The sequence below is a fragment of the Diorhabda sublineata genome, chromosome X (assembly GCF_026230105.1).
Source record: "Diorhabda sublineata isolate icDioSubl1.1 chromosome X, icDioSubl1.1, whole genome shotgun sequence".
Taxonomy (NCBI): domain Eukaryota; kingdom Metazoa; phylum Arthropoda; class Insecta; order Coleoptera; family Chrysomelidae; genus Diorhabda; species Diorhabda sublineata.
The window spans coordinates 11,958,520-11,985,748 of NC_079485.1; the positions used below are offsets into that span (position 1 = coordinate 11,958,520).

At 28.4% G+C, this 27,229-nt stretch overlaps 3 protein-coding genes across 8 annotated transcripts; 1 reads left to right on the forward strand and 2 right to left on the reverse strand.

Moving 5' to 3' along the window:
* Positions 1–1,020: 1,020 nt before the first annotated feature.
* Positions 1,021–11,729, reverse strand: LOC130451165 (VWFA and cache domain-containing protein 1). 2 transcript variants are annotated; one of them, XM_056789997.1, is made up of 9 exons: positions 11,303–11,729; positions 10,978–11,245; positions 10,685–10,924; positions 9,806–10,006; positions 8,571–8,786; positions 7,538–7,777; positions 7,127–7,446; positions 6,894–7,068; positions 1,021–6,237 (listed from the first exon to the last, which is right to left on the reverse strand). In XM_056789997.1, the coding sequence occupies exons 1-9, from the start codon at positions 11,444–11,446 to the stop codon at positions 4,472–4,474; spliced, it is 3,570 nt and encodes a 1,189-aa protein (XP_056645975.1). In that variant the 5' UTR covers positions 11,447–11,729; the 3' UTR covers positions 1,021–4,471. The 2 variants fall into 2 exon arrangements, with proteins under 2 accessions (XP_056645975.1, XP_056645974.1); XM_056789996.1 differs by having other exon boundaries at positions 10,685–10,930; positions 11,303–11,728.
* Positions 11,730–12,282: 553 nt separating this feature from the next.
* Positions 12,283–24,897, forward strand: LOC130450654 (congested-like trachea protein). The gene is made up of 4 exons (XM_056789165.1): positions 12,283–12,544; positions 12,757–13,189; positions 22,848–23,024; positions 23,252–24,897. The coding sequence occupies exons 1-4, from the start codon at positions 12,452–12,454 to the stop codon at positions 23,470–23,472; spliced, it is 924 nt and encodes a 307-aa protein (XP_056645143.1). The 5' UTR covers positions 12,283–12,451; the 3' UTR covers positions 23,473–24,897.
* LOC130450653 (leucine-rich repeat-containing G-protein coupled receptor 5-like) lies at positions 14,652–27,218 on the reverse strand. 5 transcript variants are annotated; one of them, XM_056789161.1, is made up of 5 exons: positions 27,024–27,218; positions 26,369–26,684; positions 25,444–25,552; positions 19,571–19,720; positions 14,652–18,562 (listed from the first exon to the last, which is right to left on the reverse strand). In XM_056789161.1, exons 4-5 carry the CDS (start codon positions 19,628–19,630, stop codon positions 16,649–16,651), a joined length of 1,974 nt encoding a protein of 657 aa, XP_056645139.1. In that variant the 5' UTR covers positions 19,631–19,720; positions 25,444–25,552; positions 26,369–26,684; positions 27,024–27,218; the 3' UTR covers positions 14,652–16,648. The 5 variants fall into 5 exon arrangements, with proteins under 5 accessions (XP_056645139.1, XP_056645140.1, XP_056645142.1 ...); XM_056789162.1 differs by having other exon boundaries at positions 26,369–26,704; positions 27,024–27,164; XM_056789164.1 differs by lacking the exon at positions 26,369–26,684 and having other exon boundaries at positions 27,024–27,164.
* Positions 27,219–27,229: the final 11 nt, after the last annotated feature.

A 27,229-nucleotide genomic window follows, 5' to 3' on the forward strand; every position in this document is an offset into this window, starting at 1 on the left:
AATTTAACTTGTTCCTCAAGAATGCACAGTAAGTATTAAATGTATGTTGAAAAATTATTTCAATGAGCGCCGCATAATAAAACATCTCATATATTAAAGAAAACAACTTTTTATAATATTTTATTTGTAATACTCGTTGAAATTGAATAATAGTAATCAGTCTTAGGTAAAATATGGAGAGAATGTGTAGTACAGTGAAAAAATAATACAAAAATACATTTTATTGCAAATGGTACTTATAAAATGTCATTGTCATAATTAATAAATAATATACCAATATTCAGGAAATTTTATTGCATACCATTATTAAAATATTAAATTGAATTTTAGATTGTTGATTCATAAAAACTCTCTAAAAGTACACCATTAATGGGAATTTGGTAAACACATTTTACAAAAAATTCGACGAATGTTACAAGCAGTTTGTAATGTTTTGCAGACTATTTCGATTTCACTAGACAGTGTTGCCAATCTATAGGTATAGATAAGCTATCTATCTATTTCAAAACAAATATAATCATATTCCTATATTTTTTTAAATCTACTCTTCAAAATATTGTTATATTATAAAAATTATCAAAAAATATAAAACGTAAGATGAGGCCTGATTATTTAAATATCAATATTAAATAATAAAATATCAATTAAGGTAATGACAATAATTTCCAAAAATCAGTTTTAAATAGAATTCGCGTCCAATATCTTTTATATATTTACTTTATAGGTAGTGTATCTAAGAAGTCTTTTTTTCCATGTTATAAGACTTGTATCCTGAAATAATGTCATGAATGAATTTGATATGTTTTATTTAGAAAAGTGTGATTGACTATTGTAAATTTTTAAAATTCCTTTTGTCATTTGTAAAACGAATCAAGATCCCATTAAAACAATCGCTAGACAAAGTTTCAGAAGTGTCACGATTTATTGACTTAACATCTCCATTACTTTGAATCTCTAGTAGTTCAAATGTTTCGTTATTACATTTTATGACAAAATAATATCAAGAACTCTAATCAGTGGATCCTGTAACACCACTTCTCGAAATTTAGGTTTTGACCCTATAATATATTAAATAATTTAGAAAACCTCTAAAAGATTACCTCGTAACTTTATCGAGGTTGGTGACAAAGGCAAACTTCGTATATCCATTAAAAGAAAACCTCTTAACACCAAAAGAAGAGAAAGCTTGGACAGTACACCAAGTAGAAGAGAAATACCGCAGACAGGAGATTATCATATCTCATCCGATAGCTAGTTAGGGAATGCGTGGACAAGTTAACTTAGACAAAAAGAATAAAGTTACTCTTCAATGGATTCCGCTATTGAGTAGATGGAAATTAAATAGCAGATAGACTTGACAAAATAGGGGCAGATAAATTCTTTGTAGGACCTAAACCCTTTTGTAGAATCAGTTACAGAACTATAGAGAAAACACTAGAAAAGAAAGTAGATAGGAAGAACCCAGTTACTGGAACAATCTACAGAGGTTGAGATGGGCAAAGATACTCCTGAGAAATTATCCGGGAAGATCTGACCTAACCATTACATCTGGGAGCGTATGAATTAGGAAATGAAGGCAGCTAAATCCATCCTACTTTCTAAAAGAAGTGGGATAAATAGATCAGCTATGAACACTCGTATATTTTTTGAATCGTAGTGTACATGGCACAAAAACGATCAAAAATTATAGTCATCAACGTATCTGCAGATAACATAGATGTTGTTTAGCCGCTTGAGAAAATGTAGAATCTCTCAAAGCAGAAAATTCGAAGCACATTTTTTATCTATTAGTCTAGAAAGAAAACTAGCGAGCTCGCAGTAACAGATCTGTTAAAATCCTTATAATAATACAATAATACAATATAATAATACAATTTAAACTAACAACACAATGACGATTGGTAGTTTCTTTCTATCAGTGACAATGAAAAGTTACACTAAGAAAATACCGATAGCAAGTTAAAAATAAAAAAGAAAGTTTGACCATTTGCAAGCATTAAAAACCATCATACAGTCTGTCGATGATATATTTTACGATAACCTACAATCTACTTTAAAAATCAGGTTTTATTTTGTTACAATACAAATATTTTTGTTTCAATTGATGCAATTTAATATAAAAATTTTTATTAATTAAAATGAGTTGTTAGTATTTATTGTCTCACTTTTTAAACCTAATAACTTCATACATAGTGACTAGATATGTGTGAAAATTCAAAAAACCAAAAAATAAGATTAGTAACAATTACTTCCTGGAAAAAAATTTCATGCAACGTCCAACATATTTCCGAACAAGTCGTAATTACCACTAGTGTATATTTTGGCATACAAGCAAGTGAAATTAACATTAATAAAGATGTTAATATTAATATATTCTAAATTGCAATGATGAGCGGGTACTCTTAGGCAACAAATTAAATTACCATTTGGAGTTACATAAAATGAATATATAAAAATAAAAACTATGGTCTATATAAATGTCCGGTGGAATTGTGTTTTTATTTACTATATTGTAAATATACATTGGTGAAAACTAGATAAATAAATCTAGCATAGGGGAATGAGATATCATTGTTAATAACAATTCTGTGATTGGAAATAAAATTACTTATTTTGAAAAACATGACATATTATTTTGAATTTGAAAAATTGTGCGTTACGCATATTGCAATACTGTATATTAATGGAATATAATAGGTAATTTCATTGTGTGTATATTATTGAACTGGTAAATTCTGTACACATAATTCAAACAATATAAAATTTAAACTACATTTCAACACATTCGCTACTGTGTGTACTAGAGTGTAAGTATGGTAACATTTTCAAGAAACTGGTTTTCCATATATTGCCATAGTGTATCACTCCAACTAGCAAAACAGTTTGACTATGTTTTTATAGTTGACTTCATTAACACTCAACCGATGAAGATTTTTGTCTATTTAGAGCCTCACCATTCGTTTTCAGCGAAATAGTCGCCGATAAGAAATAATGCAGCAGGAGCTGTAACAGCCTCTCTCTCTCTCTCTCTCTCTCTTTGTACTTAATCAATAATTTCAACGGGCCATTTTCACTTCTCACCTCAATAACAAACTAATACAATAGTATGCTCTGACCATGACCACACACGCTTAACCGATCCAATATTAAAAACTCTTACCCATAAAGACATCAAAAACATATCGAACTACTCTCTCTTTTTCTAGGTAACATTGAACATGAAGAATATAATGAAATAGCAAATTCAAATTATAAAAATCCTTAACCATAGCTTATTGACCTCACCCAGAAATCTGTAGGCATAATCCAATATCAGGAAGAAATAACAAAAAGTATTATGCCAATACCCATCAATTGCTAGACCTGCCAATTTCAAGAGGTTAATAATTTTTTTTGTAGAAAGTTGTGGTAAGTATTGTTTTCTTTATTACCACAACTGTTTTTGTTACGAAAATAATAGTTACTTACACCTAGTTTTGTAAAACATTTTCTTTTTATATTCCTACAAACTTTTTGTACTAAATTGAGACACAAGTGGAAACGTCAGAATTCTATGAAAAGTTTTCTCCTAGTTACCAGAGTTTGTTCAATTACATGAATGAAAAATTTTGCATCATCATGAGTAGAAGCGAAAGTGCGAAAGTTACAGTAGAATACAAATGTACACTAAATTTAATTAATAAATATCATTTCGAAAACTTTCATTATGCAGGAGTACCATTTTATTTTTGAAAGTCTTTAAAAGCAAATAATGTATTATCTATGAGAATATGAAGTCGAACAGTTTTACAATTATATATTTTTTTTATTTTGCTGTTTGCAAGTAGTAACAAGACAATCGATTATACAAAAACTTCATAGGTTTACTTTGTCACATTACTGTGTATAAAAATTCTTATTGCATTCATTGAATAGACTTTTCAAACTATAATTGGAGGTACATATTTATTTACTAGTTTTTTCTCATTTTATAGTTTATGATAAATATCTATGTACATACAAATTTATAAAAATTCACAGATTGGACGTATATTAGAATGGAGGAAATCTGGAAGGAACATCTGTTATGAGTCGAGAAAATGTATTCCAGTAAAAATATTTAGTTCAGAGTTGTACTGTAGAGTTTGGATATATTCCTTTCATTGGGGTTGTCAAGTATCTGCAATTTATAACTAAATATACAATTAATTCATATATGTTAGTAGTCAGCTAAAGAATTTCAAGTCTAGATTTTTGAATGAATTCTCAGCAATCGTCGCATACTTGTCATTGCTCAAATTATAATCCATACATTCTATATATAAAATAACAATGTTACAATACATTAAGAAACTATACAAACAGTTTTAAATTAGGTTAACACAAATATTCGTCAATTAGTATTTTATGGGACTCCCAGTATTATAAAACCTAATAGTAAACAAAATATTTGAATGTTAATTAATAAAAACATTTTGAAGAATAATTGGCATCATGTTATTGCATTCTGATGTACAGTTACTGGAACAGTGATACAGTTCCTTTGAGGAATCCTTGTGGATACAGGCGGGAAAAGTCTTGGAGTATCCTTATTTGAAAGACTTGTATGTGCGGAAGTACTATCTGAAAATATATCATCCTCTAAGGAATCTACCTCTACAGGAGCCAAAGACATATGTTCAGATTCATCGTGTGGTGTCATTGTTGAGTACCCATGATCAGAGTCAGTAGGACCTGTAGTCCTTCTATATGTACCAGCAACACAATATGGACTTACATTTAGATGTTCCTCTTGAATTAATTTATCTCTGTGATTTCCTAAATCATGAAAATTATCGGTGATATTCAAGTCACTCATCCGTAGTTGATCTTGGGTTGAAGATACATACAATCTGTCAGTTATTTGGTTAGAATAAGAGCGGTAGCATACTAACAAAAGTACAAACAGTACAGTTATGCCTATAATTGAATAGATAATTGGTCCTGCTGATGAGAATTCAACACTATTTGGTACCCTACCAAAAGAAGTATCTGATATGTCGAATATTCCTTTGAAACAGGTACTAATAGATGCACAAAATGGTTTCCTTAAATAGTTACGGTTCATGTCAAACATGCACCATTCACAACCAATAAGTCCTAAGCAATCTAAATAAGTCTTTTGTTCATAGCAACTAACGACAAAACATGACTCCAAGTTATTGTTGGGACTAACAATAAAGCTGTTTCCTAAAGATTCTTCTGCATATTTTTTACATGGTACATTGTCTGTCACATTACTGGAATTAGGCTTTGTATCACAAATATCACTATTTTCTAATGGACACTCACAAGGACATTCACATTCTTTCTGTTCCATTCTTTTGCAGTTTAAACACAATCTGTCAATGATGCTACAAGGGCAGAAAGTAGCTCCAAAATTACAAGAAACATTAACAATTCCTAAGAACATATTAGTTTTAGGTATGCTGGTAATTTGGTATTTAACACATTGTTCGCCTGGTACAAAATTTACTAATACACCAACAAAGCTAGTATTCAATGCGTAGTATCTCTGTATAGTATCATCACCATAACTGTTACAAAGAAGCTTTTGTATAAAATGTTTGTGATTCAAGATATCATTTGAAACTAATGATTCCTTATGTACTATATGTTGTTGTTCTATGGGTTTAGCTCCATTTGAATTCATCAAGTTGGGATGATAGATAATGTATCCCTCATCATCTATCAAAAAACAAGTGATGTTTTTATTCAAACACTCGGGTATAATAGTTATCAACATTTTAAGAATAAAACCATAAGTAACATCCATTCCAATAATAAATTGTGAAGTTGCATAAGCTATAGTTATAACATAACCAGCCCCACCCTTATCTAAATATGGAGGAACTAATACAGCTTTACCTCTATGTTGTGAGGCTTTATAAAACCATAGACTCTTTGTAGGTGACCATCCTGGTTTAATAGTACTTCCTGGAAACATTTGGAAAACACCAGAATTTGAGGATGCATAACGTCTAACTATATAATTTGATATTTCCGATTGTAGATGGCGCTTTCTGAGGAACATTAATATATGTGATAATAACGAAACTTCCTCTCTAATTTCTTCTTTTAAGCCGGGGTTAATCAATAATCTGCTATCGTCTTTCAGATATGCCACAAAGTCTTCAGAGCGCAATTTGTTTTGTGTTAAGTGAGCTGCCAGAAATGGAGAACGAAAACAAGATGGGCTTAAATATAACGAAAAAACATCTGAAAGAAAATATTTTATGAATAAAACCCACAATTTAAATAAAACAAAAACTTATTAGTATGTTTTGACTTAAATACTTGTAAACAGACTTCTTGATTTAATATAAAACGCTTGATTTGAGGATTTGAAAATCTACTAAATGTGATTAATAAAAATAAAAAAGAATTGTATGTTTAACATCTTTCATTTCTTCAGATTGACTTGGTCATTGCATGATTTTTGAAATTTTTTATTTTGTTCAAATATTTTTTTTGTAGTTAAAATAGTTTATTGGTTATATAAACTCGAGAATTTTCTGATAACTTTTCTTGTTTAAAGTTGATATTATCCTCACAAAATGTTCGGGGTACTCCAGTTCCTAAATTCGTTTGATAATAGGCACTTGATGTGCTTCTGAAGCAGTTTTTCGTCTTTTGGTTTAGAAACATTCTTATTTGGATCTCAAAATGACATTTTTCTAGTTATGCAAATAAAAGTTTTTTGAAAGATTCCCTGAATCCGTTATTTATTTATTTATTATGATTGAAAATTTAAAATTACTGACGTCCAATTTCTATTGGATTTGTAATATTTATTCAATTTCATTAACAACTACTTTATGTTATTATATCTAGTTACGGAAGGGTGATTTAATGAAGTTTTTAGGGCAACGTACCTATTGTTGCCAGAATATTTAAATGTCTGCATAGCTTGTAATCTCCAAAATTTTGATACAAAAAATCGTTTTGAAACCAGATAGATTTCTGAGGTATGCTTGGGACACCATATTTAGTATTTGTAACTAAACACACTACATACCAATCACTTATTCTGTTCCATCGGTATTGAACCTAAACAAACATGAAAAGATTTGGTATAAGATGTAAATGATTTTTCTTTTCAACTTACCAAATCACTATTATTTTTTCTAAAATCCTGAAAGATGCCTTTTTTTTCACTCAATATTCGCCTTTTCAAGTTAGCTATATTTGAAACTTTCTCAATGTTTTCTAGATCTACAGCATGGGATTGACTTTTTTGTTTCACTCTTAGATAGTATGGATGGTAAGCTATCTTTCCTTTTAAATCCATAAGAAATACATAAGAATAACCTTGTACATTACTATAATATACTAAATCTTCTGCTAAATTTGAAAAATAGACATCTACACCCAACATGAAAAATTTATTTTGTCTTTTCCAGCCTTTTGTAAATGACACCATTAAATCTGATAAACATACATAAATTATAAAGAGTTATTGTAGATTATATTTGATGTTATATAATTTAAGTAATGAAGAAATAATTTCTAGACTCACCGTTTTCACTTTTGTCCCAACTTGGAGAGTGAATGTTTGTTCCTATCTCAAAATTCGAATGAGGATTAAAAACTGAATAAAATCTTTCTACCACAAAAGGTATACTTTCTAAATTCTCTACTTTGAGCATCATTCCAAGCTTGCGGTATGGATTTGGTTTGAAAGGTATATTATATTTGGAGTAATTATGGTAGGCAATATCACATAAAAATTGAGGTTCATATACTACTGGCTTCAGTTCTAAAAGAAAATTGAATTACATATACATATAAAAGGCAATTTCTATACCAGGTCTGGAGCAGATTAATGAAACTGGACAACCTAATTTTATCATATAAGGAAGATTTCTCAATTTTGTGAAACAAGAAAATATGGATCAAAATTTCAGTTTACATTTATTTAATTTGTCAATGCTAGTCTTTATAGTGATTCAGAAATATTTATATATCATCATGCTCCAATGTTAAATTCTTATATTGGTTACAAATCATTTAATATCTGGAAAAAATGTAAATACTTCTATGGATGAATTTTTACATAAAGTATGCAATTTTACAGACAGATAATATTACATAGTATCCCAAAAATTTGCACACATGTTGAGAACAAAATGACCAAATTACCATATGACACTTCTCTAGATGACATGTTTCGACACAAACTGGCATGGGAGTACCAAAGACAACTTGATGAAATAGGCATGAACAACAGAGTCTATTAAATCTAAGTTTCTGGCCACAGAGATATCAACGGATATGAAGAGGCCAACACACTTGCCAAAAAAGGAGCATAAACACGTTTTATTGATTGGGAGTCTTTCTACGATGTCTGAATATACTCTTATAAGAAAATATTTTTGGAGCAATGACATTGAGAAAGAAGTAAATTTCAAAGTTAAATCACTCAGAAAGTTACTTTAGGACTAGATGTAGACATAAACTCCTTGAATCCAGCACATATACTGAAGTACATTAGAACTCTTAACCTAGAAGATGAGCTGTAGTTGTTAAAAACAGCTGATAATTATACTTACCATCAATTATGGCACATGTGTTGATAAACAAAGATGTAATATTGTGAATTCTTGTAAATTTTTCAACCATTTCCAATACTTCTTTGGGTTCCATTAGAGATGACAATAATCCTCTGCTTACATATAAAATCATAATTGTTTCGTTTTTTACCAAGTCTGCACTATTTACCACAATCTCTAAACTCTTCTCAAAACCAAGAGTATGGTTAGTTAAGCCTAGATTAAAATTAACAAGCTTTTGGACATACTTTTCAAAACAGTATAGTTATTTATATAAAGAAAGTTTGCTACTTTTAATTAACAACATTCTGGCCAGACTTTGAATCTGTTTAACAAATTTTGTTCCCGGTTTCATTTATCAATTCTGCTTTACTACTCTGTTTATTTTTAGGTTGCTACTGTGCTACAAATGAAAGTAGGTTCTGTTACCTACACCTTGTTGGATTGTATCTGCAGGCAGCTAAGCAGATAGGGAACAGCTTATTCTGTATCTGTTTAATATAATTTTATTGCAACTTTTGTTATTACATATTACATTGAGCATTCTGATAATGGAACAAATGAAGGGGTTTTTATGTACTCACAATCAAACTTAATAATGAAAATCAATGATTATATAATTATTAAGAGATGACATATTTTCTTTTTTTAAAATACTGACACTATAATCATGTACATATCTACTATATAGTTGAATTTATTCTTATTATTGGGTAATCAAGAATATAAATATATGTTTAATATAAAGCGTAAAATATTTGCAAGTTGCCATATGAAAGTTTGATCACAGTTGGTAGTCTAGATAATAGGAAACCCATATAACTAAGGATCAGAGTTTTTAGTTTACCTCATTATAGCTCAAATAGAAATTATTTTTTATAAATTATGTCTACTTGTTTGTTACTTTACATATTTGAAGATAAATTAGAATAAAAATTTTTTATTGGGAGTCTACCTAATAAAATTCAGAAAAATTATTGAATATATGTAATTCAAAATAAGCACTGCAATATTGTCTCTTATTATACTTCAAGACTTTCAGAGATGGAATCTAGTTAAAATATACAATTAATTCAAGCTTCTTTATACTTAAAATTTTTAATTTATCATTAACATAATTGATTTTGTATAGGAATATTTATTATCAGAATTACTTGAAAATATGAAAAGTAGCCACCTTGTAAATACAATACATTGCAGCTGACGTGGATCATTAATCTAAGTCTAAAACATACCTGGTTCACTAATTATAGCATCAATGTATTTTTCTAAATTTTGAATGTAACTGGAGGTAGCTTGTTTTAATACTGGAGTCTTTTCCAACAAATAATAACCATATAATATATTACAATCATTCTCAAGATAAGTAAAATTTGAACTTATTGTTGAAACAGAAACTCTGTCACTTTCATTCAATACTGATAACATTCCTTTAGCTAAAATTAATAAAAATAAAAAAAAATAAATTGCGGTTTTATTGGGAACATGGCAATATATATATATATATATATATATATATATATATATATATATATATATATATATATATATATATATATATATATATATATTATTACATGTCTTTATCAAAATATGATAATATGATACTGACACTGACAATTTGCTAATTTATATGATCTATTGATCACCTTCATCATGAATATCAAAATAAGGATAAAATAACTTGATTATGTAGAATAGCAATTCTTTAAAGTCAATTTTTTATGTAATAGAATATTTAATAAATTTTATAGCTGTTTATTATTACTATTTTTTTTATTTTTTATTAATTTGTATGTTACCATTTAAATGTTTCCAAGTTTCAGCACTTTTATTTGTTCCAAATATTTTGTCAACATTTCCTTGATGTTGGAGTACTTTGAAATGATAATTTGAAAATTCAATTATTCATGTCAACATACGTATGTTTGTTTTTATCCTTTTATTGTGTGCTTCACATATCCTTTGCCACATTATTTTTTTTAATGAAAATTTTATGAGCTATGTTATCAAAAAAATGTCTTGACTAATTTATAAAGATGATGTTTGTTTTATATGATATAATAAAAATGAAATTAATAATTAGGAGTTTTAGTGCTGCTGTAAATACTTACCAACTGATTTTAACAGATTAAACTGTACTTGATTCATTGAACCTCCTATGTCAAGTACGAGGATTAAATTTTTCTGCTGATAAATATTTCTTTTCATGTAGTTACTCCATATAATATTTTCTTCAGACTCACTACAACGTAGAAAGGGAGTCCTTTTTAATTGTTTTATTTCATAATCTGATATAAAATATTGTCTTTTTACTCCTTCAGATATGCTAATGAAGTTTTGCTTCATTTTGTCTAAAACTGTAATAATTTTATAATTTTATACAGAGCACTGTTAGGATACTCACTGTTAATTGATTCTAGCGGATTCTCAGTAGAATTATAAGAGTTATTGTTATACTGATTCCTCAGGGATTCATTTAGAAAGCATGGAGTTACTGAAGAATTTAAAGTAACACTGTTTTCTTTGGATAATTTAGTATCTATTACTAACTGAGAACTTTCTAATACTGAAAATATATCAGTAATTTTTGTTTCTAATTTATGAGCTATATTATTCACAATTTTCATTAGATCATCTTTTGGTTGTATGAATACAAAGTTTTTGTACAAGTTCTAAAATAAAATTTTCATTAAATTGAATGACTTTTATATATTTACAAAGTTACATACCAATACAAAAGGCACTCCTAATTCATTATTTTTCAATTCCTCAATTTCATTACTTAGATTTTTAGCTACATCTTTTATATACCAATGGGCAGTACTGCCCAAAATTGTCAATATTAAAACGAAAATAATTTTAAATGCTTCCATTTTGTTCGATACGTTATCATGTTGATAAATTATTATAAGAAAATGAAAATTACACTTTTATAAATACGGCTATCTTTGGAAATCATTTTGCGAAGAAAAATTAATATTATACATGTGTTAACAATAAACAAAATTCACTGTATGAAGATATATACTTGGACAGACAGTGAGACTCACAAAACAAAAATTTGACAGCTGACATCAAGCTCTTCTTATTCATAGTTTAATGTAATCATTAGCTTTTTTTAATACATTTTGGTTAACATTTTATTATTGAATTATCATTTAACTTCAACATTAACAATAAAAGTGAATAACTCCAATGAAACACCAAAGTGGACTAACTTTAATATATTTTCCGAGCTTCCGAATACTTATATATTCATCTTCTGAGACTAAAATTATGCTGAAATACAATATAAGAAATATGTATAAATATATAAAAATAATAAAATTGTAAGTAAAAATTTTATTATTTTTCTTATATTGTATTTGAGCATATTAGTTTCATTGCCACTATATATATATATATATATATATATATATATATATATATATATATATATATATATATATATAAATATATATATATATACAATGTTTTCCCGCAATATTCATCACAAGGGATCTTACAGATCTCATAAATTCTTCTCAAATTTGCTTCTATATACATTAACTAGTGTAGTAAAACGGGAACCTATCAATTATAAATGATAATCTTTTGGCGAAGACCGGAGTCTTTCGAGACATTTTAGTCTATAATCATTATTTTCCATTAATATATATGAGTATATCTTATTTTAAAACTAATGTTTATAATATTTTGATTAATCACAGTTTATGAACGTACCTGTTTGAAACCAAGTACCATTTGACGTTTTTTATGTTAACCTCATTTCAGTTAATTTACTAATTTTTTTAGAATACAACTCGTATCATTTGGAAATATCTAACAATAAAAGCATATATTTAGCAAATTTGAAATTTATTTAATTAATTGGCATAATGGGGGACATGGGGCCAGCTGAATATTTTGTTTGTGGTGGATTTGGTGGTGTATGTACTGTTATAGTAGGACATCCTTTAGACACTATAAAAGTAAGTGAGACTAATAATTTTTCATCTACATGTATTTTCGTATTCTCAAGTGTGTCCTTTATGTTTGTAACATTCCTAGATTTGATTACTGAAAATTTTGTTATATCTATGAATATGGAGGAAAAATGATAAATATTAGATACATACTTCTATCAAAACATTTTATTCCTACAGGTAATAGTTTTAGCTTATCAAAATAACTTATTTTAAAGGTAAGGCTTCAAACAATGCCCATTGCTCAGCCTGGGCAAGTACCTCTATATTCAGGAACCTGGGATTGTATGAAAAAAACTGTGAGGTATGAGGGCTTTAAAGGTTTATATAAAGGAATGGGTGCCCCTTTAGTTGGTGTTGCTCCAATTTTTGCAATTTCCTTCATGGGATATGGAGTAGGTAAAAAAATTTTTGGACCATCTGATGGAGGTGCTCTTACCTATACGGAAATGGGTGCAGCAGGTGCTTTTTCTGGAATTTTTACCACCCTCATTATGGCGCCTGGAGAAAGAATAAAATGCTTATTGCAAATTCAACAAGGACCAAATGCACCAAAAGTTTACAAAGGACCTGTTGACGTTGTTAAGAAACTTTATAAGCAAGGAGGAATCTCTAGTATTTATAGAGGTGCTGGAGCAACACTTTTAAGAGGTGAGTGTGTCAAAAGCGAGTTATCTGTATGATTTGTGAGGAATAGCAATGCACGCTACAGAGTGGGAATTAAGTTGAAAATCGAAGGAATTTTCACAAAGTATCTTGTTCAAAGAAAAGTGCCATAGTATGAATAAACAGCTATAAAATTTATCAAATATTCTATCATATGAAAAATTTAAAAGTAAATTTATGAGAGTTGCATTTAAAGGATTGCTATTCAACGTAAGCACTTCCATGTAAATTTGAAGTCATTGACATGTTATATAATGCTCTTACAGGAGCCTAGTGGTGATTAGTATTAGGTACCAGCTCCAGATCTGGTGGTTATAGCTTATTTTCTCAATCATTCACCATAATCACTACTATATATTCATTTTGCAAATATGAGAAATCTTATAGTGCTCTCAATTGATTATATTATAAATTTGAATTTTAGTTCTCTAAATATTATTCAAATCGTTAATAAAGGTAATAAGTATGATCATAAAATATATGCCTTACAGTGTTGTTTCTGGAAGTCTGAAGAGGCAGGCTTCGACTTTTGATGATGAAGCACCACCGTGTCGTGTCGATTTGGGACAGGTGACGAATTGACATAGGTCTGTATGTGTCTCTCAAGACGATTCAAATCTAACAAAAATTGTTCATGCAAATGGACACCTGTTATTTTGGAATAACTAGACGTGTTGTCATCGTACCATTAGAGAAACGCATAACGATCAATTCTGAATGGTACACCAGCATTTGTTTGCCAGAAGTGTTCAAAAAAATCAGGGAAACCAATCGCATTCTTCACCACGACAATGCGATCTCACATCATTTCAAACAAAAACATCAAATTGATGGGTCATCACCCTACACTCTTGGTTTGGCATCCCAAGGATTTTTTCTTATTTTCGTCTCGTTCACCTCAGAAAAGATTGAAGTCGGTATTTTTGATGACCAAATTAGACAACTTTGACTGAGTTAAAACTGAAGGCTTGGACAGCAGATGACCTTCAGCTACAATTTAAAAATATGGGGTGCAATATGAGTATAAAACTCCACTTCCTCTGCATAGTTACCTGAACAAGTTTCTGGAAAATTTAAGGAATATGAGTGATGTAAAGGAAGAGCGATATGGAACAGCGATACAAAAGCTACAAATATGATCTCCGATTCGTCATTTTTGAAAGTCTACACATAAAAAAAAGCATTAAACTATTTATAATACTGAGAGAGATTTTATCTTCTCATTTGTATATTTCTATACTTAGTATGCAATAAAGTCTAGACAGTGTCAACTCGGAAATTGAAAACTAAAAAATAAAACTGAATCTTTTCATTTTTTTTATTTCTCAAATCCGACTAGGCGTTGAAAACTACTTCCATACTTTTCAAAAAAAAACAATATTTCTCTAAACGCCTTATTAGATCAATTTCCGGTAATTTTTGATGATCCTTTATCAGATCATTCAGTACTATTTTCGCCTAATTGTACTTTATCAATAACCAAGTTCCTGTGCTTGAACTTGTGGATTCACACTTGTAGAAAATCTTTATTCGTATAATCAAAATCATCATCGACTAGTTTAAGATCAGCTGCAGTTATTTTTGCCTACAATACTTCAAAATGTACATCATTCATTTCGTCCTTAACTTGTTGGAACAGTGTTTGTACTGAGTATTGCAATTACTTAGAGATAGAGGAAGTGACCAAAACCAAATCTAATAGAGAAAAAAAAAACATTTGGACCAGAGAGCATGGAATTTGCAGTTCCACGACAATCAATTGATGTTCATGAATTTCCATTAATCCTCTCGTTGCTTTGATATTGAAATTTCGATGGTTTGTTTTTAGACAACCAATATATTTCACAGCACCGATTAATCCAGTCTGCCTCAATTTTTTATCGACTTGACAAGTTGTTGAAATTAAAACACAAACCCAACCAAATTTGTACACAATTTTCATTTTGTTAGCCCAAAGTCACTAGTTTGTAAGAAGATTTATCAATATTGAAAGTATAAAATTTGAAAATGGATGTTGTTTGTATATCCTGGAATATATATTAACCACTGTACTCTTGATAGCATTCCAATTGTTCTATGAAACATTAGGTATTAATAATGAAAATAAAGTCTGGGTAATTTATGATGAATAACTCTGTATATTGACAAAAAGCTGATATTAAGTAAAATCATGTAATTTGAAATGAAGTTATTTTAGCTCGATATAAATTTCACAGTGAAGTTGTTAGGGTGATCTTGGGGTTATTTGAATACTAATAATTTTAAAATGTTTATTAGACAGGCCTTAATAAAAATCACATACAATATTTTTTTTAATAAATAGAGTATCATAATACAAAATATCTATTTTCTATTAATTGTAACATTCAAAAAAATTTATATTAATATATATATATATATATATATATATATATATATATATATATATATATATATATATATATATATATAATTTAATTATTTTTTGCTGGTTTACAATTATACAAAATAAATTTCTATTTGCTGAAAGTAGCAACTTTTTGAATATTGAATAGTTCAACAAAACTCTTTTTAAAGTATGAGTAAGCTGGATGTAAATGCAGAAGTTATAAGTTGCTTTCCAATTACTCAATTTGAGCACCCAATCGAGCATAAGGGTGTGCAATGCTTCAAACCCATGTTCCAAATTGTCGTTTTCAAGATCTGTGCGTCGAACACAGTTGCGTTTTACCCTTGCTCCTAAAACACCAGATAAATCTTTGTGCTCAATGAGCTTCAAAATTGTACTTTAAACACAAACTATTGAATTGATGTTATGTGGGTATTTATTTAAAATTCATATCGATTTAAGTAAATTAAAACAAATTTTTTCTGTATTATTGGATTCAGAGACAAATTTGGGGATATACATTATTTCTTATTGAAGAATACCAAAAAGTCAAAAGTATAGTTTTAAGGGTGTGCTTCTAAAGTTTTCGTATTTTATCATCAATTAATCAAATATCTTGTATTTCGGACAAGGCAACAAATAAACAAATTATTTGTGATACGTTTTCAAATTTGACACTTGACACAAAACTTACGAAATTTATTTAAATTAATTCTTGTGTGCCAAATTCATGAGAGCATCGAGCCATGTTTTGGGTACAAAGTGGTTAATGAATTGGAAAGCAACTAGTAATAGTTAAAACTACTAACTATCCGAAATTACAGATAAATATTTTATATATATTAAAATGTGAAAAATAAAAAAATAGTTAAAATTCAGAATGTAGTTTCTATTCTATGGCAATAACAATACCTTTCACACATTCTAAAACAAATATTGAAAAACTGTTGATATCCAGCAGCATATATAATAATTCTGCCCAAAAGACATGTAAGAGAGAAAGCAAATATAAAAAATAATTAGCGAATTAAACAAAAGTTTTACAAGCTCCTAGTGTACTACTCATATTTTTATTTCTAAATGTCATTCTTTATTTCGTTATCAACTTGATTCTTTGCGTTGAATTTTTTATATCTGATATGTTTTGTGTCCGCTTCGGAGGATTGATCTATTTGATTAGATTCAAAGTTGTTTGTATTATTATTAGTTTCAACATTTTCAACTTGTTTCAGATGCTTTCTCAATTTTTTGGATTCTAGTAGTTTATGCTTCTTAATTTTATATTTGAGTTTTTCCAACTTTGTTAAGTTTGTAGACACATTTATAGTTGTATCAACAACGTTGCCTGTTACGACTGTAGAATTTTTAAAGCGTTTTCGTAGTTTTGGTTTGTAATCTGCACATCTTAATATTCTTCTCATGGCGTGGAAAACGTTCCAATTTACAAACTCGTCTGGTTGTGAGCATTTAGGAGCTATTTTATTTTCATAAATATACTTATAAGCAAATCTATCTTTTGCACAAGATATACCTTTATCACTGGTGTAGTCGCATGGTTTGACAATTATTTGTTTGATTTTGTTAATTATCATTGGCTTCCATTCACTCATATCACAGGAACAATGCCATGGATTATCATTTAGTCTTATCAATTTCGGGTGAATTTTAAGGAATATATCCTTTGGTAGTTGTTTAAATTTATTTTTATTTAGATATAGTTCTTTTATGTTCACTAAGTGATCAAAAGTACCAGGAGGAATATACTCCAAATGGTTTTTAGATAAATCTAAAAGTTGCAAATTAGTCAAACCAATAAAACTGTCCATTGATATATTCATTATTTGACAACTACTTAGTATAAGAGTTTTTATTTGTTTAATTTCTAAAAATGCATCATATTCTATTTTTGTAATGTTACCTGTAAGCAGAAGCTCTTCTAATTGTGGCATTCCAGTAAACAGATCTCTTTTTAAAACGAATAATTCTAAATTGTTTAAAGTAAGTTTTTTCAATTGATTCAAACCCAACAAGGAATTAGTAACCAACGTAAGAGCCATAAGCTCACTGCCAATTATTAGAGAGTTAGTAGTGTTCATAACTTCAAATGTATTTGAAAATATTGTATTTATCGGGTTATTGGCAAAATTCGCCAGTTTTAATTTTGGAAATGGTGGAAATGATAGTTCGGAAAGTTGAGTAAAATTATTATAACTTAAATCTATATATTCTAAGTGTAATAGACCTGCGAGATCAGTTATTTGTATATCTAGAAGATTGTTGTGAGCCAATGAGAGTGTTTTTAGATTGGGAGTCCCATGAAAAGCAAAAGGTGGTATAAATTTTAAACCATTTTTTTCGAGTATTAAATATTGTAATTCTTGGAGTCGATCAAACATTTCCCAATTAATATCATGTAAATTACAGCTGCTAATTCTTAGTAACAATAACTTCTTAAAACCCCTAAAGATGGGCATATCGCTTGTCACATCTCTTTGTTTTATAAAAACTTCGTAAGGAACTACCGTTTCTTCATTATTTGTTTTTCGGACGATTGTTATATGCGAATTATCATCAAATTTTTGAGGATATTCAAAAGTAATGTTTTCCTCATTTATCTGTTGTAATGCTTGCATTAACTGTTCTTTAGAATTTTTTATCAAGACTCTTTCTAAATTCAAATATTTCAAGTCTCCAATTGCCGAATCAATCTCACAAATTAAATGGCTGTTCAGGGGTTCATTTTGTAAATTAGGTCCGATCAATTCGATAGTTACCAACTGTGTAAATTTTTTCATAGAGCTTATTTTGATGGTTTTGTTACCCGATTCGTACCCTTGGATTATTGTTAAGCTTTCTATGTTCTTCGGGAGAGTTTCTAATAGATCTACAGGATCTGTTTCTGTTTGAAGAATGCATATTGCTGATCGTATTATTGTATGGCCATGTTCTTCTAGTATTTCCACAGTGTCTAATGTTTCCTCATTCAGAATCTAAAAATATAGTTCATGAAAAATTTCAAATCATTGGTTCAAAAAAGACAAGATGTTGTTATTACAAGTAAGTTTAGTTGAGGATCCAAAAAGATCCAAACACTTATTTTGGATATAATAAATATTTTTGACATATATATTAGTAAATATTTTTTTATCAACTGAAACAATTCAACTACAGATTTAGACTTTTCTGAGCTGTTTCTTATAAAGATTTTCATTTTCTTATTTTCTGAGTTCAGAAATCAAAAACGTGTGGAGTCATGTGAAATTGGAAGTTTACTCAGATTTTTTCATTATTTTAATCATAATTAAAAAGAGATTAAACAAATGTTTCAATGAACTGAACAACAAGGCGAGAATAGTGCCTTTTATGAGTAATACTGGATTAAAGTTCAAGGTAGTAAAATATTAACAATTAGTTAAACAGAAAATAGCGGAATTAAAATGATTGCAAAACTTGGAAGCAAACTTAATTTTGAAATTCGAGCGCGCAAACCCGCTAGTATTTGTAGAACTGATATCGAAGATGGTATAAAATATTTTGGTCATGACTACTATAGTTTATAAATTAAATATTGTTTTATAAAAAATTATAAGTTGAGTTTTAAACGCTCACATTTTGATATTTTTTGGACGAGCTACAGTTTAATAAAGCTCAAATGAGATTTGCCTTTAATAGTATTTTTCTGTCAAAAAGCAATGTTTTATTTACACACATAACTCTTTCTTATCCATTTTTTCAATCTGACAAAAGTTGCTCCACTCAAAATGCTACAAATAACAAACTTATAGTACGCCAGTTGTCAAATTAATACACGTGCCCTTTTAAGGTTAGGGCTAACTGAAAATCATATGCATTTAATACTAATGACTCCATCTATGTGTAAGCTTACGAACTTTTCAGCCCCCCTAATAGTTCGTATCTGGTTAGTTTATCGGAAAACAAAATCTTTTTTGGTAACCAAAGGATGATTAATCAATTTTTAACTAAATCATAGATTTTACCTCATTATTTTCGCTAATTCCTACATCTGCAAATATTGGATTTTCTTTATGTGTTCGCATGAAACGGTAAATTGCAGTTTCCGTCAGGTGTTCCAAGTGACAAGTACAAATCAGAGGACAGCTTGCTTCTTGTTCCCATGAAGCTTCGATCTAAATAGTACAAATATGTAAATATTGCTGATTTTTGAAATGATATTTTCACTAATAATGTTCAGAAATCATAAGGATAATAAAATATGCATGTATGAAAATAAAGTTCTTAAAAATCGGCCCTAATATTTGCTATACTCTATACAATAAGAGTGCTTAAAATTAAATAAAAATGACATAATTTTTGAACCTTTTAAATACAACTGACATCTTTAGTTATTGGTTACACTTTTTATTTAACTATGAAAAAAAAATCATGAAATATTTGGCTTTATAAAAAGCCAAAAATAATTTTTTTGGCATTCTCATTTGGCAAACAAGATCAACAAATGCATTTAAAAAAATCTACATTATTTTGTTCAAAATACTCATCACCTAATAAAAATTTGACATATATCCATTGTTTTTTCTTTTCAAATGTCATACAACTAGTTCGTCATAAACAAGCTCTTTCATACGACCCCAAAGATAAAAATCGAGAGCTGTGGAGTCTGGGGAGCTTGGAAGCCATGCAATTAGACTAGCTCTGCCTATCCAGTGTGTAGAAAATTACCAGGTAATATTTGTCCAATTCAACAAAGATATAATTAATAATAAACAAGAAATCCTAACCAGGCTTGTACTACTAGAACCACCTTACACCATTTTGGTTGTGATGAATTAAAGGTTCACAGGCGATAATATCTTTTCTGAGATTGTTGTATACCATTTACAAAGGCGCAGATCAAAGATAATTTCACATGCACAAAGATTTTAATTTTAAACATTCTTGTATGAAAACTTCAAAAGCACGAACATTTTAAATATTCAACCAATATATTTAAAAATTTTTAGCAAAATTTCCTGTTATCCAATCAAATAAACGTTTAAAATATTATTGCAAATGTCGATAAAAATAAACTAGCGAATAATGGTAATATTTGTGAATAAGGTGAATGGACTTCAAATGACTACCTACCCTCTATTATAGTTAATTCAACCCTTTACCAACATCTAGAGATATTTTATTTTCCTATTTTCTTCTGTTTAATTTTCATATACTTATTTTTGTTTACTTTTGTTTTAAAAAAATCTGGATAGCAAATTAAAGATACAATATCAAACCCATGTGTTCTTGAATTTAAGCAGTGTCCATATATTCGCAAATTTTTCCTCAAAGTAATCAGTTATTCTGTTTGTGTTATCAGCTTTAAGGATAATTTATTATCCTTTTATTTTTTAGTTATCAGATTCCGCTTTCTCGTGTACCTACTTTGTCCACCCTTTCTAGTCTCTTAATAATATTTTCCTTTTATCTAGGGTTTTTCCATTCTTATTTCCCATCTTCTATTTTGTCCTCTTAACTATATTATCGGTCTACCTCTTATTCGTCTTGATATTACCCCCTGTTCTGTTTTCTTGTAATTCTGACTGTTTATTTTGAAAATATGTCTATATCAATTTATTGCATTCTCTTTTATTTTTCTTGTTTTGTTTCTTCATTCCTACAATTATCTCACTTTGTTTTTTGGTATTTTTCTTAAGTGTTTCATCTCAACTATTTTAACTTTGGCTTCGTCCTTGTTTTGTAATGTCCAATTATTGATGTTATTGTTGGTGTCGATGTTGTATTGCAGATCTTTATTCTCACTTCCATTTGAATATCATAAGTCCCAGTATTGACTTATGTAGTATGTAATACAATCTCGTTGATTTATCTGCATATTTGTCGTTTCTGCTTTATTTTCCCACCATTTATAGATATAGTTCCCAGATATTCATCATTTTAGTTTTATTAGTATTCACTTCCTTTTTTATGTTTTCTATTTCTTTAACCCATATCTTCTTCTGCATTTCGTTTCTGGTATTTGCCACCACATTATGTGCATTTTGTGTTTCAAAGTTTGAGTTATCTGTTTTTTTAATCAATACAAATTTGAATTTTAGTATTACATTTAATATTAAGTACATATATTTTTTCATTAGATCTAATTTTGATAAATACGATAAATAAATTGATTGACATATAGGTATCTAAATATTTAGCTAAACTTCAAGATTAAAGAAAGTGTTAAAAATCTTACTTTTTCATTGAAACTAGAAAGTACCAGTAACACAGCCACATATTTCAACATTTTAGTGAAATTGTGTAGAATATGATCTGTACAATTTGTGATAGTAACAGGATGTCCACCCCACTCATTTCCTGATAAGTGACAAAAGTATCTGTTCTAAATTATCTGTATACAAAAATATTTCTAAGAGCAGGTAGTCGTGTATCTTTGAAAACAAATTTTCAATAATAGTTGTGAATATTTTTTTGTGACATGAGCATATAAAAAAATGCAAAAATGTAAATTTTCTTCAATAATTGAATTCACTGTCAATTTTATAAATTACTATAAGAAGTTTCTTTTTCATTGAAATTATTTTTCAGTAAATTTTTTTGACAATAAAATTGTTATTACCGATTATTTAATAAAAAACAAACTGAATATATTCGAATGTATATTTATTGATCACATCACAAAATTTGCCAAGCCTCACAGTAGCAATAATTACACTCAATTCATTCGGTAATACTAGAAACTACGATGTTAATAATACAGAGGGTCACCAAAATCATCTGAAATATTATATTTAAAGGAGAGTTGTTATTGAATCTCAAGACAAAAAGTTCGTATAAATTTGTGAGATACATATTATCAGTAATAAGTTTCAAAATATTGACTTTTTTAAAATAAATGAATAATGAATATAAGAAAAATTTATTTCAAGCAAATTATATTTTTCGAGTCGGAAAAACTCTTTTTCAAAACTTTATTTATTACATTTACAAAGTACATTTTATAATGAATGAAAAAACTTAATTCAAGGATTGAAGCAAATAACAACATTAAATGGTATTTCATAATAATCCTTATTTATATTAAAATTTATGCTGATTAAGTGTTTAAAAAATATAGTCTTTTTACGTTTTAAAATTAGCACCATCCAGATTTTTATAGATGCAACTACCATAATTTTTTTCTTGGTTAAGATATGATAAACACCAAAAATTAGGGAAGTTATAGTACTCATAGAATATTGTAACACGTAAATCGGATACTTAGTATTACTTTTTACCAAATATGAATTTCACTTTTAGACGTGCCTGCTAGCGGAATGTACTTCTTAACATATGAGGCCATAAGAGATTATCTTACAAAAAATGGAACAGAACAACCTGGAATTTTAGGAACTATTGTTGCTGGGGGATCAGCAGGTGTAGCTAATTGGCTTGTAGGAATGCCGGCCGATGTTTTGAAAAGTCGATTACAAACAGGTATGCATTTTTTGAATTGAATTAGCTTTCAGTATGATTTTTACCAAAATAATTTCTAGTGTAAAAACTACAGCTTTTTTTGGATTTATAACTAATTTACTCCGGTTTAAATATGATTGATCATGTTTTCTGCTCAATTTAATATTTTCACCAATCTTTTATTTTATTTTAAAAATAATTTACATATGTACATTGGTTGGTATTGTACTTATTTTTGATTATTTTAGCTCCCGAAGGCACGTACAAAAACGGAATAAGAGATGTATTCAAACAGCTGATGAAGACTGAGGGACCTTTGGCCCTTTATAAAGGGATCACACCTGTACTTCTGAGAGCTTTTCCAGCCAATGCAGCTTGTTTCGTAGGATTTGAACTATGTAAAAAGTTCCTCGACTTCTTGTTTCCAAAACAAAAGGTTACAAATGTAGACTCAAACAAGCAACCTTAATATAATGTTGGTTTTTTAAGATTATTGTTAGAGTATTCTAGATTTATGAACAAATTATTTTCATGGACAGAGATCATTGAAATGAATTACTAGAATATATATATATATATATATATATATATATATATATATATATATATATATATATATATATATATATATATACAACGTGCCTAAATATCTCAAAAGTTTTGATTGATTTATATGGCATCAAAGTGATGCAGAATAATTTATACTATTTAATTTTCTTTAAATTCATTTTATGAATTAATTTTGAAGAATATATTTTTGCAATTAAAAAAAACAAGAAATTCTTTTGTTATCAATCAATTCTCATGATTTCGTTTGTAAAAAAAACATTTTCAAATTTGTAGCAATAATAAAATGGTGAGTAATTTGAACCACCAAATGCTATTCATACGAATTTATTTCTCTCTCTCTCTCTCGTCTAATCATTTATGTTCCGTTTTTCCTATGTATTTGGTTTTTTTTCGTTAACAATGTTTGGTAGAGTATCATATTAGTAATTTCTCTTCTTTCTTCATTAGCCATCTATTTTGATATTTGTGTTTCTTTGTTAATATATTTTGTTTTCCATTCCTAACTTTTGGATAGTTATCGACCCCTCAGGTATTCTAATTCCTCTATATTATACTAATCTCACATTTCCATCACTCCAATATCTTGTTTATTTCAGTAATCATGTTTTGCTGCTATTACCTTGAGGTTTTCTAAATTTTTCTTGTTCTTGATGATTATTTTTGTCATTAGTACATTCATGTTCCTTTGCTTCATTTATTGAAAACAGTCTCTTTCATCTTTAATGTCCAATCTGTGATTTTTTAAGGCGTCCACTGTATACTGACAATGGCGAATATATAAAACATTTTTTGAATTTTGCATGTTTATAGATTCTTCCTTAAATTGATTCAACGATTCTACATTTGATTATAAGTGAAAATAAAAATTACATTTGATAAAAAGGTTAAAATATCTAGTATTCTATTTTATTTTCCATAAAATATTGACGAAAGGCCTTTAATTGGTTCATCTTTCCTTAAAATTATCTTATGTTGTATAAACTAGACTAAATTAATAGGTTTACTAATGATATGGTTATAAATGTTAAGTGAAGAAAACGTGTTATCGTTTCAATATGTATTTTATACAAATGGTCTATTACAAATTTATTGTTATTAAAATAGTTTATTGAGAAGGTACTAATTTGCCAAGTGCATAACAGTAAATTTTATCATTCACTTCACATCATTTCTAGCAACTCCGCACGATCTAGTCTTGGTTTCATTTTTATACTCAACTTATTTCTATAATACAACAAATTGTTGAAATTTATTATTGTTAATGCAAATATATGACAGTATTTTTGCGATGTATTTTTTACATGAAATACATTTTTAGAATATTTATTTGTGTATATTTCTTCCTAAATGTTAAACGGAGAGACCGGTAAGGTTAATGATGCTATTTATTGTTCTTTAAAACGTTTCTGCGCTGTTTGACCTTCCGTAAACCACACGAGGTTTAATAAACTCAAATAATTAAAAAAAATATATTTTTTACAATGTCCACTTGAACGCTTTGAAACCTCATGTAACTGGAGTTACGACATTACCAAATATAATAATAGTGATTTGGTAGTAACAAAGAATACATCAAACACTGAACAGTCACTTCATTTTTCTCAATGCTCAATCATGTAGGAATCGTGGCTATGATTTTTATATACGTTCCACGACGGCAGTTATTCAGTGAAAATTAACAATAGCAGGAAGTTTATTCATAATTTGGGAATGGCATTGAGATGTTTGGAATGTGGCAGCAGCTAACCAAAGACAAAGAATTATTGCGAACAATGTAGGTACCAATATGCTTAGAGTAAGCTTTGTAGTTCAACCAATAGGATCTCAAGAAGATTAGTTATGTTTAGTGATTTTTATTTTTGTTTCTTACCTTATTAGCCCCTGGAATATATGGCAATAAGAAGTTATTAGCGTTTTTTTATCTTAAAATCATCCAAAGAAAATTGTCTTCTCTTAGATTTAACTTTTTGCTCAGATTCCTAAAAGCAAAATTAGTGATGTAAGTTCAATAGGAGGAGATACTACTACTTTTGTTATGAATAATTCACTTAGGTCTTGAATTATAAGAAAAAAAAAATCCAAATATTAACGATAGCCCAAAAAAAACATAAAAATGGAAAACAATATTAAATAATCTACCCTTTTCAGCTAAATAATACAGAGATGGTCTCAAATCTTCTGTAATTCTACTCCAAAGTAGTATTTTTCTCTCAATTTGTTAAAGTTTGTTGTTCTTTCCAAGCCATATCAATAAACGTTTTCTTTTAAATAACCAAGAAAATGGTTATGATAATAAATAAGGTGATATGAGAGACCACTTGAACGCACCATGTGAAAAAATAATTCTATTAGTGAAAGTGAGTACTTTTAAGTAGGCTCATCTTATTGAAACAGATAAAAATAATTTTAATAAAAAAATTTGATTTGATTTTAAATCATAATTTCACAAAATTCTATTCATTTTATTTTTTCCTCAGGAAAAATTTCTGGTACATTTTTTCTATATATTTCTTTTAACTACTATTATCTTAGCATATGGTACTCAAATTTAAAATTAATAAACAAAAAAATGCAAATCAAAGACAATCTGTGTCACTGAAAAATTCCTAATACACTCTGGTAAAGTAAAGTAAAACTCAAAGAGAACAGTTAATTTGATTATAATTATAGGCAAGATTCTATTGAAATTTGCACTGGTAGATTGTGATTAAGTTAGATTTTACATTGATGTTACTGTTTCATAATTTTTTTTCAATATTGTATAATTATCAGTTCATATGTTTTTCAAATTTTACCTGCGTGGATTTTCTCATGAACCCCATTGACTCACTTAACTTGTTATTGGAATTGCCAATAATTTGAAATTGTTAACAGAAGGATAATTCATAAAATTTCACTTGAAACCAGTTTTTAACACTTTAACCCATAACCAAAATAAATAAATTTATGAAGATGCCATACTCATATTCTCTGCTATTTGTCAACCCAGCTTTCTTCAGGATTTGCTGAGATCATTCTAGACCAAGGATTCGCAACCAGCTGCTCTTTTGGTGTAAAGCTTCGACTCCCCATTTCCACATGAAAAAAATCACTCTATCGAAATGTCTCAGCCTATCCAATTTAACAAAACACTAAGATTATTTTTATAGTAATTCAGGTAATATAAAATGAAATCAAAATAAGTAGATCCAATGAATTTTAAAAAAGCTAACTAAAAATTAATTATTTTTAAACTACAAATAGCTATCAAAAACTCTCACATATATAAATTACAATTATTTTCAAATAACAAGTTTTTATATAGCCTAATCTAGATTTTCATGGACCTTCCTTATCTTCGCAGTGACTGACCCATCAATGGATAGATAATAATAAAAATGATTATTATTGGAAATAAAAAATATCATTATACTATTACAAACACAAATATTAAGTATTTTTCTAACCTACTTTGAACTTTATCAATTTTACACTAAAAATTCAATTTCATGTAGTTAACTTCATTTAAAATAGTGATCATCTAGGTAGATCATATTTCCAAGTAAATCCTCTATGTTACATTATACATATTTGCTAGATATTTTGTTCTAAAATTATATATTTCATTTGAAAATCCATAACCTCAAAAGGTTATCTTCTTTTCTTATCTATTCATC